Source organism: Thunnus thynnus, chromosome 2 (genome assembly GCF_963924715.1).
Source record: "Thunnus thynnus chromosome 2, fThuThy2.1, whole genome shotgun sequence".
Classification (NCBI taxonomy): Eukaryota; Metazoa; Chordata; class Actinopteri; order Scombriformes; family Scombridae; genus Thunnus; species Thunnus thynnus.
Window position 1 is genome coordinate 21465200 of NC_089518.1, and position 20506 is coordinate 21485705.

General features: G+C 40.0%; 1 protein-coding gene across 4 annotated transcripts in view; it reads left to right on the top strand.

Moving 5' to 3' along the window:
• ap1b1 (adaptor related protein complex 1 subunit beta 1) overlaps nt 1-20506 on the top strand; it is a 28218-nt gene that overhangs the window by 1476 nt on the left and 6236 nt on the right. For 3 of the 4 annotated variants that reach the window (XM_067610180.1, XM_067610189.1, XM_067610170.1), the window contains exons 2-22: nt 472-532; nt 2986-3091; nt 3196-3331; nt 3670-3915; nt 4033-4223; nt 4343-4564; nt 4966-5086; nt 5214-5309; nt 5908-6023; nt 7145-7310; nt 8091-8189; nt 9676-9935; nt 10278-10485; nt 10966-11052; nt 11632-11661; nt 11759-11896; nt 11987-12132; nt 12216-12345; nt 16085-16169; nt 16725-16811; nt 17468-17622. In XM_067610180.1, coding sequence (XP_067466281.1) covers nt 496-532; nt 2986-3091; nt 3196-3331; nt 3670-3915; nt 4033-4223; nt 4343-4564; nt 4966-5086; nt 5214-5309; nt 5908-6023; nt 7145-7310; nt 8091-8189; nt 9676-9935; nt 10278-10485; nt 10966-11052; nt 11632-11661; nt 11759-11896; nt 11987-12132; nt 12216-12345; nt 16085-16169; nt 16725-16811; nt 17468-17622 — 2862 coding nt within the window. In that variant the 5' untranslated portion in view covers nt 472-495. The remainder of the gene's footprint in view (nt 1-471; nt 533-2985; nt 3092-3195; nt 3332-3669; nt 3916-4032; nt 4224-4342; nt 4565-4965; nt 5087-5213; nt 5310-5907; nt 6024-7144; nt 7311-8090; nt 8190-9675; nt 9936-10277; nt 10486-10965; nt 11053-11631; nt 11662-11758; nt 11897-11986; nt 12133-12215; nt 12346-16084; nt 16170-16724; nt 16812-17467; nt 17623-20506) is intronic. The other variant, XM_067610198.1, reaches the window with a different exon arrangement.

The following is a 20506-nucleotide window of genomic DNA, read 5'->3' on the forward strand; positions in this document are numbered from 1 at the left end:
AGAGAGAGTGTTTCACATGTGAAACACTGTCCTTTTGTGTAGGATTAGTTTATTTTAGCAATATTCCCATTAACTTTAAGCTCAAATTTCATAACAGAAAATATTACATAACTGAGAGAGATCTTTTGCAGACAAGTAATGGATCAAGAGGAAGTGTGTACTGATACATAATGCATGACTGCTGAAAAACATTTTAAATTGACTCGGTTTAAGAGATGATATTGGCCACAATCATTGCTGACCAAGAAGATTTGTGTTTATAGAGGAGATATTGGTGTCTCTGTTCGTTGCAAAATCCATTGTTTTCTCATTTAATAGATCGCTGCCACTTGTCCAACAGAAGACAGGAAGTCCTTTTATTTCCCTGTGCTTGCACTTCTAGTATTTCCTGTTGCTCTTGTGAAGCTCCAAGTTTCCACTCAGGAAAAGATTTAGCAGAAATAATCTTTTTGTCCTCTCTAACTTTTGTAGGAGAACCGACAATTTGGATCCAAGATGACGGACTCCAAGTACTTCACCACCACCAAGAAAGGTCTGATGGCTCATTATTTCTTCACTCATAAGATAAATGATTTAACATGTAAAACACCTCAGTGATAAATTACTTATTATATTCAATTCTCGATCATTGCTGGCATCCATGCCCTGTTTCTAAGCAAGTGCTTTGTAGATTTTGTGCCAAAGTAAGCTGGGTGTTGCTGAATTATTGTCTCTATAAGGTTGTTAACTTAGTCTAATTACATAAATAAAGATAATTATATAACATTTAAAAAAAACATTGTCTAATTACCTTAAAGCTGTTGAGTAATTTCAGAAAAAAATAATTCATATCTCAATTAATTTACATTTGATTTCTTATATTTGAATAAATAGCAGCATGATGTGCTACATGTTTATTATTGTTCACTCTGTGAAGCCAAAAATGCCTCCATTGAAGATTTAAGAGGTCCTCAAGAAATAAATGCTAAAGATGTTATCACTCTGCTTTGTTTTGACATTGTCTCCAAGAACTGAACAGCTCTGGTTATTGTAAATCAGATTAGACACATTGCGTGTTAGCTCACAGAGAATTAACTATCCTGCTGTGTCTCCTATTGTATTTGTGTGACTCCTCTCACATCCCAGAACTACATATCCTCACGTAGATGGCTTAGTGAATGCGAACAGAAGCATATGAGTTGTAGCATATAAGCTCTTTGTTTGTTAGATATTATTTCAGCCATAAGAGCATGTTTCTTTCTGTATCCTACTGCTTTTCTGTACATACGCCCAATATGTCTGTGTGCGGTCTTCTGCTGACATCATGAAGGAGATTATGAGTGATTACATGTTTACAATTCCTGCGAAACATTAAGTAGACTCAAATTTTAAGCCAAAGACAAGAACAGTGTTCTCACAGTGTTTGTTTTTATAGATAAATCAGGGACACAGAACTGAAATGTAAACTGATTAAAATGTGGTCTCTTTCACTTCTGTATAAAGCAACAAAAATGTGAAAACAAACACAGAAGGAACTCCTTTCTCATCCTCCATGAGATGTTCCCGTGATGACATGTTGTTTTACCCAAAACATACATCTGTTCTAATCTGTTTGTTGAACACAATGAGGAACAATAACATTTTTTAAATGTTAACAATTGGTGATCATTGGTGATAATTTAAGTTTTAGTAGTATTTTAAGATCATGTAGACTACATCGTTGCATCTCTCCTACCATAGACATGAGAGGTCTAATAATCTTGACCACCTGGCCAACAAAGGGCTTGACAATACAGTTAAAAACAACTCATGAGATTAACTAATATGTATGTGATGTTGATGTATATCACAATACAAACATATGCAAAATCACATAATAGGGCTGCAACAAACAATTATTTTCATTATCAAGTAATCCGTCAATTATTTTTTCGATTAATTGATTAGTCTTTTGGTCTATAAAATGTCCAAAAATTGTGAAAAGTATTGATCACTGTTTCCCAAGAACAAGATGATGCCCTCAAATGTCTTCTTTTGTCCCAACAAACAGTCCATAACGCAAAGACATTCAGTTTACTATCATAAACGACTAAATAAACCAGAAAATATTCACATTTGAGAAGCTGGGATCAGAGAATTTGGACATTTTTTCCATAAACAATGACTCAAACGGATAAAATGGTTAACAGTTGCCGATTAATTTTCGGTTGCTCAATTAATCAACATATTGTAGCAGCGCTATGAAATAATCAAATTGATAATCATTACAGTGAGCTGTGCTCCACTATTATGTGTTGTTAGACAAAGCACACATACCAAAAACAAAAACTCATTAAATGATAACATTTTGTTAGTTTTTTAAAATTGCAATTAACTTTGAATCAAATGGATATCAGAATTCAGAACAGAACAATAATGTGGTGTGATGCTTTTGATAAATTTCATTGAAAGTTGATAAAAGATCATATTAAATTATTCATCAATTAATCATCAACAGTCAGGCAGAATGACTTGCACGCTCTCATTTCCTGTGTTATTGGAGCTGGAATGAAGATTGCCGCTGTTCAACAAATATCAATGTCAACCAAAGCCAATCACATTATCTTTCAACAGGTGAACCACTGGGTTGCTTATATGCTGCAGCAGCTACAACAAATGCCTTATTCATCACACATTGCAAGGAAAGGATCGTTGTACCACAACAAAAAAGAAGCAGCTACAGTGAGCTGGTTAGCAGCAGGTGAAAACTATAGTGGTTGCTCATTAGACTGGCACCTTAATCCCCCACCGCCTATGACAACTATTACCACCTACCAGTTTCAGAAACCACTGAGGATCTCAGTGTGCCCATTCTGTTTTTTCAAAGGGGCTCTGACAGACTGTATGTCAATATGTCCACGTGATGTGTGAGCAGAGGCCATTGTGTTTTGCTGTACAGTTCTGCTTTCCTCTCCCTACATGAAAAAGTATTACATGATTCCCTTTTTTCTTCTCCTGTGCACACAGGTGAGATTTTTGAGCTCAAGGCAGAGCTGAACAGTGATAAGAAAGAGAAGAAGAAGGAGGCTGTGAAGAAAGTCATTGCCTCCATGACAGTTGGCAAGGATGTCAGGTGAGCCAGGGGAAATAGTGTCACAAACATCCACATTGGAACTGAGTAACACTTCACTTTCCATTTGGATTCAGTTGTCACATAGTGTCTCATCTTCCCTCCAGCGCTCTGTTCCCAGATGTTGTGAACTGCATGCAGACGGACAACCTGGAATTGAAGAAGCTGGTCTACCTCTACCTGATGAACTATGCCAAGAGTCAGCCAGACATGGCTATTATGGCTGTCAACACCTTTGTAAAGGTAGATTAGTCATAAATGTATTGTGACATGCCACTATTTTCTTCTTGAACTTCTCTGACTTCAATGGGATAATTACCAAACTTAAAAGTGTCCGTTTAAGGTAAATACAGCCATCAGCACAGCTTTTGGAGATAAAGGCAGTGACACCTCAGTGATAAGATAATTTTATTCTTTACATAACGCTAATGCAGACACATGTTAGATAAATTTCTCACACTAATTATAACATAGATAGAATCCCAAATAAACAATGAGGAATGATGCAATTTATGACCATTAAAAAGTAAAAAACAATCCAAGTGTAATGTCTCTACCAATTCTCTGTACCACCCATCCAGGATTGTGAAGACCCAAACCCTCTCATCCGGGCGCTTGCTGTTCGTACTATGGGCTGCATCCGCGTGGACAAGATCACTGAGTACCTCTGTGAACCACTGAGGAAATGTCTGAAGGATGAAGACCCATATGTGAGGAAGACTGCAGCTGTGTGTGTAGCAAAACTTCACGATATCAACGCCCAATTGGTGGAGGATCAGGGCTTCCTAGACACTCTAAAAGACCTCATATCTGACTCCAATCCCATGGTATGACTCAGCACAAATGTTGCCAACATTGTGTCAGTACAGTGACCTTTCTTTTGCATCTTAATATAGCTGTTGGCTACTGCTTCTTCTGTCAGCATGACTGTTCTTCGTTTTTAGGTGGTAGCAAACGCAGTGGCAGCGCTGTCTGAGATCGCAGAGTCTCACCCCAACAGTAATCTACTGGACCTAAATCCTCAGACCATAAACAAGTTGCTGACAGCTCTTAACGAGTGTACAGAGTGGGGGCAGATCTTCATTCTTGACTGCCTGGCCAATTACACACCACGTGATGATCGTGAGTCCCAAAGGTAAGGGAGCGCACTACCATCATCAACATTCTCTCTGCATGTCATGTTTGCATATCCTCCCAGTAAACCCTGAATAATTTTCCCCCCTTCTCCATCCCAATATCATCTACATCTGCTAGCATCTGTGAGCGTGTGACCCCGCGGCTCTCCCACGCCAACTCTGCAGTGGTGTTGTCAGCAGTAAAAGTTCTTATGAAGTTCATGGAGATGCTGCCTAAAGACTTGGACTACTATGGCACCCTACTGAAGAAGCTGGCCCCTCCACTGGTCACTCTCCTCTCTGCTGAGCCTGAGTTGCAATATGTGGCACTTAGAAACATCAACCTCATCGTACAGAGACGGTAAATCTAGGGGGGGGTGTCTCTTCACTACTCTTTATACTGTGGAAATAGTAATGAACGTTGCTTTATGAACCCCAAAGGGGAAATTACAATAGTCTCCACATGCCAACACATATGACAAGAGGAAAAAAGATAAAAACAAAGCCAGGATAAAACGGTTAAAACAGTCTGAAAGAAGGCACCGGACACATGGATAAGTAATGTGTTATTTTAAAAAAAAAACTCCTTAAAGTGCTAACACAGAGCAAATTAGAATACAAAAGAGCTAACAGTAATAAATAATCATAAAGGCCACTTAATACTCAAGCATGTCATTGAAAAGTTTCACTGTGTTATTGTCTGTGATATTAAAGTCTTTGTTAATTGCCGCAAATAACAAGAAATGTTGATGTGTCTTTCAGCCCAGAGATCCTGAAACATGAGATGAAAGTTTTTTTTGTGAAGTACAATGACCCAATCTATGTCAAACTGGAGAAGCTGGACATCATGATTCGTCTAGCATCTCAAGCTAATATTGCACAGGTAACAAACCCACAGCTGTAATGCATAAAACAATTATGTTAGGATCTTTCAAGGAAGCTTCAGATATTGTACGCAAAATATAATCCTGAGTGACATGGATGCCTGTCTATCCTGCTGCTGTCTGTAGGTGCTGGCTGAGCTGAAGGAGTACGCCACTGAAGTGGACGTGGACTTTGTCCGTAAAGCGGTTAGAGCCATTGGCCGCTGTGCCATCAAAGTAGAGGTGGGTGGAGATGATGAAATACTGTGGTCAGATGCTTTGTTAGGTCTTAGTATCAGCCTTGTGGTCGAGCACAAAGCGTTAGTTTACATATACTTCATCTTAACTGGTACTTGGACTCAACGAGATAATAACGCTGTAAGTGACCAAAGGCCGTCGTCAGTAAGGCTTAGATGTAGTGTTTTTATGATGAACACAAGCTGGCTCTGTCGTTTTGATAGTGCTAAAACATTTTACTGTGGTATGTTGTGGTTTCCATTTTGGATTGTTGAGAGTATACATCATCATATGTAACTTTGTTCCCTTAATTTCAACAAAACATATTTAGATTTAATACATATTCACATTTAACATATGTTTGCTGTTGAAGCCTGGAGTTAAATGTATAAAGCCACTATGTTACTGCTGTAGTACCATCACACGTTAAAAGGATATGTTGAAAAAGATTCCATAATTATTTTTCTTGTTGACTCATATTTGAAAAACAAAGTCAATTTCATATTGTATCATAGATTTTATAAACGATATACATATTTTATATACAGTCTATACTGATTGTAGTGCGCAGGCCTGTAATGATTATTTTCCTCTCCATCTTTAGCAATCAGCGGAGCGCTGTGTCAGCACACTGCTTGACCTCATCCAGACAAAGGTTAACTATGTGGTGCAGGAAGCCATTGTGGTCATCAAGGACATCTTCCGCAAATACCCCAACAAGTAGGTCTTCTGTTAGGCATCACATCACGTAATTACTCAGACTCAATCTTAACAGCTCTACAAAATGCTGCCAGTGCTTGACTATGTACATGGAATATGTAACAGAATCGGGCATTTATGGATGCTGATTTTGTGGTGGCTTTTTAGTGTTGTTTTTTTTATACAGAATATAAGGTGCAAACATTTATCATACACAACGCACTAAATTTATTGGCTGGCCATTCAAATAGAGACATTTTTAGATGTATGATGTTGTTTGACCTATTATATGCTTTGCATCTGATGTTGACATCTTAAGAGCCATACACAGACATTTCAACTGTTCCAATTCACTGACCATCAGATTATATTCTGTCATATTTTAAAAGGGACTGTACACTGACAAAAAGTGTTTTCAACCCGGCATTCATCTCAAAAGGCACGCACAAGAGAAAATTGCCCTCACAAACACAGAGAGAGTGTTTGTAGTAGACAGCACCTCTCACCCTGCCTTGATTGCACTTGGTCAAAGGTCAGGTAGATATGTTTGAAGTGTGGCTTCTGCTGTGTGTCCAGCAGAGTGGGTTCATGTGCCAGAGATAAACTTCACCCACACAGCAGTAGACCATAACCTTGGAGACATGAGTCTCCAAAGGAGCAGCTTTTCACAGTGTCCAGCTTGGCATGGCTCAAGTCTTTACCTTCACTACCCAGTCAAACTTCTGCCTTCACTCCGATTATACATACTAAATCTTTCTTATCAAACATTTTATGCAGATCAGAAATACATCAACCACTGTTGAAAAGATTGGCTGGTTGAGCAGGATAAAGACCCAAATATTTTTCTCTGCAGTTGAGCCGAAACAGTAACTAACAGGAGAGTGGATGTTAGATTTACAATTGTCAGGTGGCTAGAAAAATGAGAACAAATTAAAACTAATGTTCTGTGTCTCCAGGATGTTAAAGTTAGTCATTACAACTTTATAAGCCATGATAGTTGTTTTGGTTTTTTCTGCACGTTGGTGCCCAAACATAGATTAATGCAACTTTAAGTAAATTATAGTAATTTGCACTGTATGATTGTTTAATTTTTTTTGTCTAAACATTTAAGTGTATCTAATTTTTTGTGTGACTGTTGCCAGGTATGAGAGTGTGATTGCCACTCTGTGTGAAAACCTGGACTCCTTGGATGAGCCGGAGGCACGCGCAGCCATGATTTGGATTGTGGGAGAGTATGCCGAACGCATCGACAACGCTGATGAACTGCTGGAGAGCTTTTTGGAGGGTTTCCACGATGAAAGCACTCAGGTGTGTTTAGGAGAGTGCAGGGTTGTTGCTTTTTCAAAAATGTGAAGTCCATTTTTAATGTCACTGGCTCCAGTAATTTGCAGTCAGTTCTGTCAGTAACTATCATACAGTGGTTTCTTTAGCTGGAAATAATAAGAGACATTGGTTGGAAAATGAAGTGACATGCCATACACAGAAGTACCAAAGAGAAATGGTCTTACTTAACCAGCGCAATCTGTGGTAACTGTGAAAGTAAAACTGAGATTTAATGAGATTAACACACTAAATGGTAATTTACACCACATTAACGGGAACACTCCTGTAATACTTCAAGGCTACACTGAGTCTGTGTCTAGCTCAGAGGCACAATTTGTAGAGAAGCCAGCTTTTACTCCGTAGAGCATTCATAGTGGGATTACATTTTACTTGGTTAGACAGCTCTCCCTAAGTAACAGATCAATCTGTATTATTGCCTTGGAGGGACTTTTCTTATTATAGCAAGTGATTTTGTGGGTAGAAAGGAGTGTATTATGCATGTTCCCTTTTGTGCTGTTGTTAGCTTACTGCAGATTGCCTCAAACCAGTCAGTAGAATATTTACTGTTAAACAGGATGTGGCATCTATGAGAAACCCACTATTATGCTCTTAGAAGTGAAAGGAGTTTAAACCCTGTGTGTTTATTGTATGTTAAAAGATAAGGCAGAAAGATTCACCTTAATACCACTGAACTTACATCGGCTGCATTTAAAAGTAGTATCAGTGAGGAGTTGTAACGTACTGTATGTGTTCTGTGTGCTGTAGGTGCAGTTGCAGCTGCTAACTGCGATTGTCAAGTTGTTCCTGAAAAAGCCGACTGAGACCCAGGAGCTGGTGCAGCAGGTGTTAAGCCTGGCTACACAGGTGAGAATAAAAACACACACTGTTTGCAGACATTTCACAATCCCCACCCTGCTGTCTACTAGCTTGAACTCTTCTAGTGTGTGTGATTTGCTCTCATCAGATGTGGTTTTTTAACTTTGCTCCTCAGCTCTTAGTTTTGTATCTTTTCCAAAGAGTTCCTTGTTGCTTTATCATTCTTGGGACACTGAAGTATCGTAATGAGATTATAGATCTGAGCCCTGCACTTTCCTTAGTAATGACTACAGTGGTTTGAGCTTACGCTGCTGTTGCACTAATTATGTTTTGATGGTTTGAGGTATCCAGTTGATGTAAAATATTAAAACAGTCATGTCATTTTTAGAAAATTCTTTGTGGTATTATAAAAAAAATGTCAGTATCTGTTATTATGTTAATAATTACCTAAATAAAAATCCACCCATTAGTAATATTATCCTAATACAGATAAATACTAGCTATATCACATCTGCACATTGTACATGTTAAGAACGAAGAATGTATTTTTTATGTAGATGCAAAGTGGTGAAAATCATCTATACGGTGAATGTTAAATTTTGAGTGTAGTGCAGCACAGACAATCTTAAACATGATATGTTATGCACTGTGCCATTTAGTTGCAGCTATGTGCATGCTCACATCAGTTACACAAGAGAAAAATCTACTGCTGCGAGTGAACCTACTTTGGGAAACTCTCCTGTTGTTCAGATTAGGCCCCAATTAACCTCAAGTACAATTATTATCATCAAGGAAAGAATGAGGGCGTGCTTTTGTCTTTTTTCCTTCATTATTTACACCTTTTGATGAATGAATACACTTCAATATGATGTTGTCTAATACAAAATCACCGCTGAGTACGGTTTCAAAAATGACTATAGATTTAAATCAACACTTCTCTAACAGTGTCAACAAAAACTGAACATTGTAAGACTCACAAAGATGTAATTTATTACAGAGCTGGTGTACTGGATTACATTAGTTTGCATTGATGTATCAACAGTAGAAAGCTGGTAACTGTGTACATGTGAATGTAGGATACAGCAGAGGTACAGTCACAAACTTTTTTTTGCACAATGCGGACAGAAAGCAGAGATGCTGAGAGAATTTCCCTTATAACTTATAATTCATGTAATATTTATAATAATTATAATAATTTTTCCCTTATAACTTAAGGATTTGTCATCTGCGTTTTCAAAGTTTTACTGCGTCCATCAATCTAGGTTCAGGGTTTTGAGCTAATTAGATTTAATTAAAACCCTAGTAACCTTCTACTTTTTCCACAGTAATAAAAATGTACAGTGTCAATGTGCCTCATAAATTATCCAAGTTCTAGCACTTCCCTAAGGCTGACTCAGTTTTTGATATCTTAGAATAACCGCTCAGTCTTTGGTATCGGGGGCCAAGAAAGAAAAAAAGTCAAACATTAAAAATGTATTAAACATGCTCCATAAAGAATTATCTCTTATCCTCATACTTTTATCTCTCTCTCCAGGACTCAGACAACCCAGACCTCAGGGACCGCGGCTACATCTACTGGCGTCTGCTCTCCACAGACCCTGTAGCTGCCAAGGAGGTGGTTCTGGCTGAGAAGCCCCTGATCTCTGAGGAGACGGATCTGATCGAGCCCACCCTGCTGGAGGAGCTCATCTGCCACATTGGTACTCTGGCCTCTGTGTATCACAAGCCACCCAGTGCCTTTGTTGAAGGCAGCCGTGGCGTTCAGCACAAGAGACTCCCTGGCAGTGCTGGATCGTGAGTCACGCACTTTTACTTTTAAACACTGCAGGCGGAGGGATTTGTTTATATAAGTAGAGCTCACTTCTCAAATCTGCTGTCATGTTTCCCCTTAAATCTGCTGAGTAATACACTGTCCAGTAATGTCTGGCTCTGGCGCTGTTCTTCTTTATTCCTTCCTGCTTTCGAATAACATCTAGTTATCATTGCTCGTAGCGGACATCTGCAGATTAATGACAAATTAGGTTTACAGTGAATGTAAAAATAAAGAATATATAGCTTACAATATAGTAATCAAATAAGTCATCTCCATTACAATACATAATCTAAATCTGTGTCACTTTATATCTTTTCTACTAGCGGAGAGAGTGTTGAGAGCCCAGACGCAGCTTCTGCTGCTGGAGTCTCTGAGGCACCCCCTGCTGTCATCCCATCCCAGGGAGACCTCCTGGGAGATCTGCTCAATCTGGATCTGACACCTCCTACCGCAACCGGACCAACACCACCCCCCTCCTCTGGCATGCAGATGGGGGCTATGGACCTTCTTGGAGGAGGATTGGATAGTCTGGTAGGTCTTCTACACACCTGTGTTTCAGTGAAGCTATCATGTTCTGTGAAATATCTTGGAATCAGTGTGTGACAACCCATTGAGATGGTTTTAATAAAATCTTAAATGTCATTAGGACCCAGTGACGGTAATGTATGTTTTTTTTCTCTATCTTATGTGCTTTCTTTCTTTCTTTTGATCCCGGTTTGTTTTCCTTTCTTTGTTCAATGCTGCACCTGCAGATGGGGGATGAGTCTGAGCCGGTAACTACATGGAGGGGGAGGGAACAACATTTCTAAACCATGTCAGACCATTTCAGTGCTAAGATTAATTAGTTCACTGCTGTTGTACTCTCTAGTTCTCATGCATCAGTCTGACATTTCATTCATCATTTATCATCTTTTATTATCGTGATATCTACAGTAAGCATGCTGTTGAACCCTTGAGTCCCATCTCTTTTCTTATCTCTGGGCTCTGCGATGTGTTTCGTCTTTCAATCAGCCGCCCATTCCCCTGCGGACGGACACTCCTCAGTCACCTCAGCTCCCACATCAGTCCCCATCGCCCCCAGATTACAGCCCCACTGAGGTTGGTCCAGGGGACCACGCTGGACCAGTAAAGGCCAGCACCAGCTTAGAGTCCCCTCTTGTTCCCTGCTGTACCACTGTGTCCTCTAAATAATCCTCCCTGGTAGTTGATCTGTGCCTGTTTGCTATTCTTATTATGATTATGTGATGTTTCCACACTCTAAATCTTTTATTAAATTTTAGTAAATCTCACTAATGTTTACTGTCAAAGTATGTCTTCCATACACAGTAGTTTAGCATTGTCACCGTTTGGAATTGCTGTATGTTTTGCTCACTGCACCCCCAACCTTTTCATCACAGTAATAGACACACTTAGTGAGTAGCATTTGAGCAAAACCTATTGGATTTCAATTGCCACTCTGCTGGACTTGTGTGGACAGTAAAAGGTCAGGTCAGAAGTAAACTTGCCCTGTACTGGTGTCTCCCTCTGCTCGCTGTAAACCCCCGTACTTGTCGTTAATCACAGACATTCTTAGACCTTCTCACTCCTCCATCTGTCCTCCTCAAACCTCCCAGAATATTATGTAATGTTGCACAAATAGATGACCTGGATTTGTTGTGCTTCTTTCTCACTACCCAGCTTGGCGGTGACATCGGAGGAAGTCCTGCTGTAAGTCATTCAGTCTGATTTTTGTTTGGCTTCGAATGCTCAATACAGTGAAAAACACTGGATGTGTTCGGGTAACCTTTTGTTTTGTAACTCACAGATGGGAGCTGGTTTCGGTGCTCCTCCAGCTGCAGTGCCAGCCTCTTTCAGTGCCCCTGTAAGTGGCGGTCTGGATGACCTGTTTGACCTTGGAGGTGGAGTTGGTATGCCAATGGGAGCCTACATCCCTGCTAAAACAGTGAGTCTGGATAAGCCGAGATAAGGCAAACTATTGAATGATGTTGCAACAGTAAAAAAAAAAAAAAAACTGTTCTTGTCTTTTTCTCAGCTTTGGCTCCCGGCTATGAAGGCTAAGGGTCTGGAGATATCTGGCACTTTTGCCCGCCGCTCTGGGGTCATCCAAATGGAGATGACCCTCACTAATAAAGCTATGAGTGTCATGACTGATTTTGCCATCCAATTCAACAGGAACAGGTAAGACCTTTTACTAAGCAATGTTTGATCTCTGTAAATTTACACCTCTTTGTGACTGTCTCTCATTTCTCTCTCCTCTGTAGCTTTGGTCTAGCTCCAGCTGGTCCAATGCAGGTTCTCACTCCTGTCAGCCCAAACCAGAGTATTGAAGTGGCCCTTCCCCTCAATACTGTGGGACCAGTCATGAAGATGGAGCCTCTCAATAACCTGCAGGTAACACCCTCACAATGTTTATTTCCCTTACATTTTATGACTTTGCTGGTTTTGGTTTTGTTTCGCTGCCACCACCTGCTTTTTCCATAAATCCTGATTCCCAGCTGAATTTTAGGGCATTATGTTCATGACCGTGAAGCAGCTGTCAACAAGATGATTGTCAGATGTCAGGGGCAGACTAGGAGCACATTGTTATATAAGCTAACTGTGTTTTTACGCTTCTCAGCACTGGCCTTATCAGGGCAGTGATGCCTGTAGTTTATTTCCCCAAAATTGCTTCTAACTGAATCCATTGAACCCTGTCAGATTTGCAGTGTAATGTAGAAGAGCACGCAAACATAGCATAGATAAACTTCATAGCTTGCAGACTGCATGTTAATATTTGATTCATTAAATAAAACATTACTAAATTGAATTTGAGCTCCATTTGTCTGAATTCCAAATTATAGTTGGCAGTATTTCAACTTCTTAGTCGTTTTTCTTTGTATAGTCAAAGATTACAGAACTAAAACATCAAAATGTTTTGTGGATGAAATATTCATGGACCTGACTGTATCTTTTGGGGACATTCACTTTTGTCCTGACTGTATGACCATATGCATTTACTGATAAGTAATACATCCTTTCTTTCAGCTATACTGTTGAATTCCCATGCTGTGAATGAAACAGAATTAAAACATAAAACAACCTTCAGAACGGTGATGATAAGTTGCACATTTTAAAAAAAGAGCGGCAGAGGCATGCTTGTTTTTGATCAGGGCGGTTCTTTTAACTGGGCAGAATAGTGGTTGGGTGCTGTGTACAGCTGGAGAAAGAAGATAAGAGCGTATAGAGGGATGGTGGCGGTGGGAGCGGTCATTAGTGGTCACACAACACATGGCTCCTTTGTTTCTCCTGGCCTCAGCGGCCCTTCTAACCTTTCTACTCTGCTGCCTCTCGGCGCTGCTTTGATAGGTCCTACTGTCTATTTTGACATTCTCAGATATTTTATTTTGAGAGCTTCTGCGTTATTTTTGTCTTGATGGAAGATAATGTCCCAGAACGTTATTTGGAGTACTCTTTTAACTGCCAATGTGTCGTAGCAGTTTTTGAAGCTTACACACTGCCACAGTCACTAAAACCCTTTTATCACAAATCAGCACATTTGAGGGGAATGCTTTAGTATATTTGAGTGCAAGTTTCATGGCTGTTTATTGCCACTGCAGGCTACCGCTGTAATAATCTGTGGGAAGTCTTGACAGTATAATAGTTTAAAGTTCATCATGGATGTGAACTTGCCAATTTAATTCCATTAAAAATCAGGGCTCTTCAGTGCAATTTCACTCACATTTGCCCCAAAAAATAGATATGCGTGAACCAGAAAAATGATTTATGAGCACAGTGTGCAAGTAAAGATTACAACCTACCATATTCTTTTTTCCCCCTGCTGCTAATCGTTCAAAAACTAGTATTTAATAGTCAGATAATGTACAATGTTTGTAAACAGTACAGTAGTTTCACAGAAAAGAAATGTCGCCAAGTATAGATATCCTCAGTTTGTGCCTTTCACAGAGCTGCTGGTAGCGTTAGCAAGTCTGATAAGAGACGGTGGAGAGGCGACGTCATGCTAATAAACCAAAGATGTATTCCTTTTCTGTGGCAGTAAACACAAGACATGGGCTGATAACTATGCTGTGCTATAGTCAGAGCTTTACAAGATATCCAGGGCTGACAACGTGATAAACAACAGAGCTGCAGCTATGTACTGATACTCCCCCTCAGACACGCACACACCTGACAGCCTCTCGGTGCTGAGCTGCTAATGTTAGCTCAGCTACAGGTACCACACAGAAACTTTTACAAAGTGCCATCAATGTGCTTTCTCGTTACTGTCAAAGCTCCAGCGGACTCTCTGTGTTTCCAGCATGAACACAGAGAGTCTGACAGCAGCTGCTCATGGCTGGTTATTTTGCTTGCATTTCCTTCTTGTTACCACCTACAATTGCCGTCCATCTGACTATCACCAGTCTGTTCAGGATAATGGCGCTCTGGTAGTGGTGAGCTAAACTAGCTGAATCAATTCAGTTATTGTTGATGGTCTAATGAATTAATCGACTAATCTTTGCAGCTCTAGTTTAAAACACACAATGAGGACTGTTCCTGATTAATGAATTAACTTCTTGACTGTGGTCCAACACAAAAAGTTGAATGATAGTTCAGCTCCTGTTCTCTCATTGACACTCCTCTTGGAGAAAAGGTGTTCTCTCAGATTACAGATCTTGATCAGGCTGCCCTCAGTGTATTTAAATTTGAGTCTGTTTGACAAAGACCTGAGCACACCCACACACAGCGCAGCACAGCAGAAACAGCAGCAGGTGATAGCTGGCAATGGGCTAAAGACATTAAGACACAGTAATGACTTAGTGTGAAAGATAAACTGTGGAGAAGTCGTCCCATTTCTGAGTTAATAAACTCTGTGTTATTTGAACATTTTTCACTGTGCTCCTAAATTTCTTTGTGTACTCCTAAATTTTTTCATTTAGGAGCACAAGTAGTCCTTGGGAAAAATGTTAGCACAGAGCCCTGAAAATGCAGACAGTAATTCAGGAAAGGCCTACAGTCCCAGCTAGCAAGAAATCTTTGGCACATCTTGGGCAACATACCACTCGTTTAGGCATGACACCTGCTTTGCTCTGCTAATCTACAGTGGGGATCTTACAGCTCACCATTGGCTTTGTGTTGGCAGGCTTTTCAGTCTTTGACAGTTCTTTGTCAGTACAGTGCAAATTTTTATGTGTTTTTATATAATGTTACATCAAGATTTTTATTTTATAAGGACCCTTTTCCCTGTAATAGCCTGACTCAAGTCCCCTGTGACCCTGCAAAGCATAATTTGGCATAGATAATGGCTCTTTTGGTTTGGAAACAATCAGAATGAAGCTTTGTGTAGTTTGTTTATGACCAGCTGTGTTACTGGCAATCCTGCATTGCACACAGGAATAAGATCCCTTAATGAATTATTCAGGAGTCATTCATGTACCATCCTCTGGCCAAACTCACTGTCCTTCTCCTCAGCACTTCTTGAGCCTGATCAATATCACTGCCCTGCTGCTTGTTACTTCAGGTGCTTTGAGAATAGCACAGTTGTTATTGTGTTTCAGTGTCTTGTACTTTTGCCACCAGGGCCCATAGACCATAAAGACTCCTACCTGATGTGCTTAGGCTTAGTAATGATTTTTCCTTTTTCATTTTTTTTTTTTTTACTTTCATGTGCTATTTTTTTAAATTTTCTCTTTATAGATTTGTGTGTCACTAATCTTTTTATTTTTGGTATTTTGTTTTCAATCACTGTCTGCTATTTCTATCTTGTTATATTTTCATCTCTTTTTATATCTTCTTGTAAAGCAATTTCTAGACTTTGTAGACAGATGCTTCACAGTTATTTATGATATAAAAGATTTGAAAATTGCTAATATTCTTTGGCAAATACAAGCCTTGTACTAACTGTGAGGTACAACATGATGGGAGACCTGTAAAGAACATGGGTATCAGTGATGATATTGTAGGATAAAGGTAAGATTTTATTTGAGTGTCTTTGTGAGAGAAAAGACTGTAACCCTCTTGCTCAGCAAACACCACACATAAACCAGCCATGTCCATCCTTTAAGGGCACTTGAAAAGTAATTACCCATGTATTGCTTCTTGTTTCTCCTCCTGTCGTCCTCCTCTACCCCCTCCTTGGATGTAATCATTCTCACAGGTGGCTGTTAAGAACAACATTGACGTATTCTACTTCAGCTGCCAGTACCCCATCAGCATGTTGTTTGTAGAGGACGGGAAGATGGGTGAGTGTCTTTACTAAGTCTCTTCAATCAAAAGCCTCAAACCCTGTTGATGTCAACGACATACGTCATCCTCGGGAATGAGTCTTTCAGTGAGAGCGTCATTATTGTGACTGTTCTGAGGATGTGAAGAAGTGCGTGACGTAGATGTGTGACTGACTGTCCACCTGCCTTCACTCATGCACATCTCAGAGCTGCACAGTTGAACCTAGATATGTACACCAATGCCATTTTTGGGCCTTTTTGCCTTTGTCTTTTTGTTGCTGTTTGATTTATTCTGTGAAAACATGTTGGCATTTGTCCCTGTGGAGCCTCCTCATGGGGCTAGCAGCAGGACGGCTGCCAGAGACTGTGAGCTAAAGCTCCAGAGCCGCAGCCGCAGCAGGAAACCTTATGTCTCATGTAGAATCAAACTACTCGCACGCTATTTTGACATTTGTTTTTACCGCAGTGTGTACATTTACTTTTTACCACAAATGTTTATTGTTATTTTCGTACTCAGTATATTTCATTGTGTTCCGGGCCACACATCAAGTGATTCTGTCTTTTCATCTACAGAGCGACAGGTGTTCCTTGCCACATGGAAAGACATTCCTAATGACAATGAGTCCCAGTTTCAGATCAAAGACTGCCATCTCAACTCAGGTGAGAAGGATGATGAGAGAACAGAGTGCAACTACCTAACACTACACTGTGCAGCCATATCCTGCTGCCTTTTTATATGTGAAGATAACCTGACAGAGAGGTGGAGATCTCAAATTCAGTCCCTTGCTAATGAAGCAAATTGCATTTGATGAGATCTCATCAGCTTCAGTCCCTGTTTATGTGTGATAATTTAGTTTTACACAAGCGTGAGAGCAGCTGAACTGGAGAAGAATTCCTAATGACATCTTAATGGAGATTTCCCCCCACAGATTACATTTCTTCTTCATGAACAAAGAGAGGGTTTCACATCCTACTGGGGCACAGCAGCAAGACACAAGCTGAGGAGAACAATAAATTCTGAATTAGTGACTGTATCTTTGCTGCACAGACAGTGTGGAGTGAAATTTTAGGAGATAAGTGAAAAAGAAATCCTGCATGGTCGGTTACATTTAATGACGGTTTCAGCAGACAACTACAGAGCATGGAAGGAGCCAGCGAGCGACACTACATTTTGAATAATAACAATGTTTATTCACACAAACTGAATAATAAAAAAATGAGCAGTAGTTTGTATAGATACAGGAACAGGAACACAATACATCTACATCTACATCTACATTTGAGCTGTTAATTATGTTTCTGTGTTTCCTCAACAGATGCGGCCTCGAACAAACTGCAGGGCAGCAATATTTTCACCATAGCCAAGCGCACAGTGGAGGGTCAGGACATGCTGTATCAGTCGATGAAACTCTCCAATGGCATCTGGGTGCTGGCTGAGCTGAGGGTGCAGGCAGGAAATCCAAACTACACAGTGAGTGGAAGCATCGGCTGAATTCATGAGCACCATTTATGTCACTGATTTGATGATGCTGCCATATGAACTGTCTGTTAATAATTGGATGGACAAGGTGTTGCACTTTTGGATAATTCTGTGTGGCACTTGATTTTCATTTTGTTCTTTTTCTTTTCTTTGATCATCTGACAGTAGAAATATAGAAATAGAATGAAAGTGATATGAATGCAACAGAGGTCCCTGGTTACATGGTATGCATCTTAACCTCTAGGCCACTTGGCGCCACAACTAATGGACAGTGGCGCTGAGCAATATATAGATATGATATCAATATCGTGATATGAGACTAGATATCATGATAGTGTTGTCTTTTCCTGGTTTTAAAGGCTGCATTACAGTAAAGTGATGTAATTTTCTGAGCTTACCAGACTGTTCTAGCTCCTCTATTATTTGTCTTTACCCACTTAGTCATTATATCCATATTACTGATGATTATTTATCAAAAATCTCATTGTATAAATATTTAGTGAAAGCACCAATAGTCATCCCTACAATATTGTCGCAATAGTGATATTGAGGTATTTGGCAGTTAAACCTATCATGGAGTATCCCAGAATGTAGAGTAGAATAAAATTGTAATGTCCCAGGAAACTTGGTTTACAGACAGCTACAATGATCAATAATCCTTGAGGTTTGTGGAGTACTTCACCAACACTTTTATAAGCCCTACAGGTTTCACTGGAATAGGGAAGAAGGGTTATGAAAATTAGTGTTTCACATATATGTAAAAAGAGAAAAAGAGCTGAGGAGTCAACCTGGGTGTTTATGATGCAAATTTATTTTTATAATACAATGTCACCTGGATTGTTGTTGGGTTTTTTAAATCAGATTTCTTACCTTTTTTAAATGGGACATATCATGATTTTTGTGATTTTTATTTTATACTCTTTTGTTGGATGTCTACGGTAAACATCATCAAAGGTCACTTGAGGTGAACATATGTAAAAGTGCTCCCTGCTTGTCAAAAACCGGGGCTTCAGTCTGCTATGAACTCTTCATTTGCAATGTTACCTCTACTTCCTCCTCATGATGACATCAGATTGTTCGTGCATGCTCACAAAGGAACATCTCTTGGTAGCCTTTGTTGCTAAGGTTGTTCAAAGGGTTGTGTCGCGTTGTCTACTCACATATTTTGGATCTGATTTGGGCACGAACATGTACAGATATATTTGAGAAGTTCACAATTCAAGTAAAGAACGAGAAAAACATATGAAATCCTACCAATATTGTTTGATGTAGTGTCCCGAGCCACCCAAAGTCTTGCCTAGGTGCAGCTTCCGGCAGCTGGCCAATCAGAATAGAGGGGGGTCTTAAAGAGACAGGGGCTAAAACTGCCTGTTTCAGAAAGAGGCTGAACTGAGGGACTGCATAAATGGCCAGTGTAGGATATGTAAGGAGGTTTTTTTTAAAACTGTAAATCACTGTAAATCATGCAAAGATAAACCAGTAGAGCCCCAGAATATAAAAATAGACCTGAACACTCATGATATTGTACCGGTTGATATGTATGGTAGTCAGTGACAAGAGTTAATAAAATATTCACTCCACATCATGGATTGAGACAAATGACACAGCAGTCAGCGCAGTAGCAGATCTGAACAACAAGAGACATGATGGAGATTGATGAGCAGTAACGAGTGGTGAGCGTGCTGAAGGGGGGAGGCTGGTTGATTGTGCAGTGATTGTAGTGTTGTTCTAATATTGGTGACTCATCTGTGTGTGTTTGTGTGTGTGTGTGTGTGTGTGTTATTGTGCACATGTATTCGTTTGTGTTCTCCATTGTGATGTCGCATGTCTCTGCTTTGTCAGCGAGCCTCGGTCTCCCACTTCCTTGATGGATTGTGTTTGGCTTAGAAATTCTGCATGACTGGTCCAGAACGATGACCTTCGTGTGACTCTCCTCCCCGCTCATCACTCAGTCTGCTTTCAGATCATGTTTTTATTCATAAGGTGGCATTAACTGTCTTTTTGTTTTCTCCCGTCTAGACTAGTCAATTTGTCACTCACTCACCATGTCGCTCATTAAATCTTAGTTTCCTTGAGCTAAACTCTGAGGTTAATTGACTGAAGTGAAAGCAGATTGTTTTATGATAATTTGTTGTTCCTTCTTTTTGTGTATTTTTTTTTTCTTCTGTAGCAGGCTGTGTGCTTTTTTTCATTTCCTCGCTCTCGGTTTGTGGAGTTTTTTATTTCCTCTGTGTGCCCATTTGTGTTGTTACCTCATTAATTCAGGAAGTTGTTCTCGTCCACCCTCAGCTGTTTCTGTGCTCTCATTTTGAAGTCCAAATTGCTGCTCAGCTGCGATGGAAGGTCCCTCGCACTTTTTGCAGATGGATGCTATCATAAATTGTAGCGAAGAGCAGAGTTTCAAGTAAACCATTCTGCATGTGCAGTGCGTATTCTGATGCTTGTCTCTCTGAGCTGCTGGCTGCAGCATGGTCCCTGCGCTCTTGGCACAGCACATTAAAGCCTAGCTGCCAAAGCCTTTTGTCGGCAGCTATTTTTAGACCTGAAGGAGTAAAGCCCTGACACCGTGTGTTTTCAGGGTTCTATTACGCTCATGAAGACAAGATGTTAAGACAGTTATGATTACGTTGTCTTGAGCTGAGAAGCATGGTAGCGTGTTTGGTTTTTGCTGGTTCTTACCCATGGTGGCCTATTTTACTGATCTCACAAAACTTGTTTGGCGTCAGCTCTCCCATGATGCCTCACTACTTATAACAGAGTATTATAGTTGTGTCCCAGTTCCACACTCCATACTGCTTGGCTTGGTTTGACTATGATGTGCATTCACGTTGCAAAAGTGACTAAACTGAGTATATTGAAAGATGTTAGTGTGTAT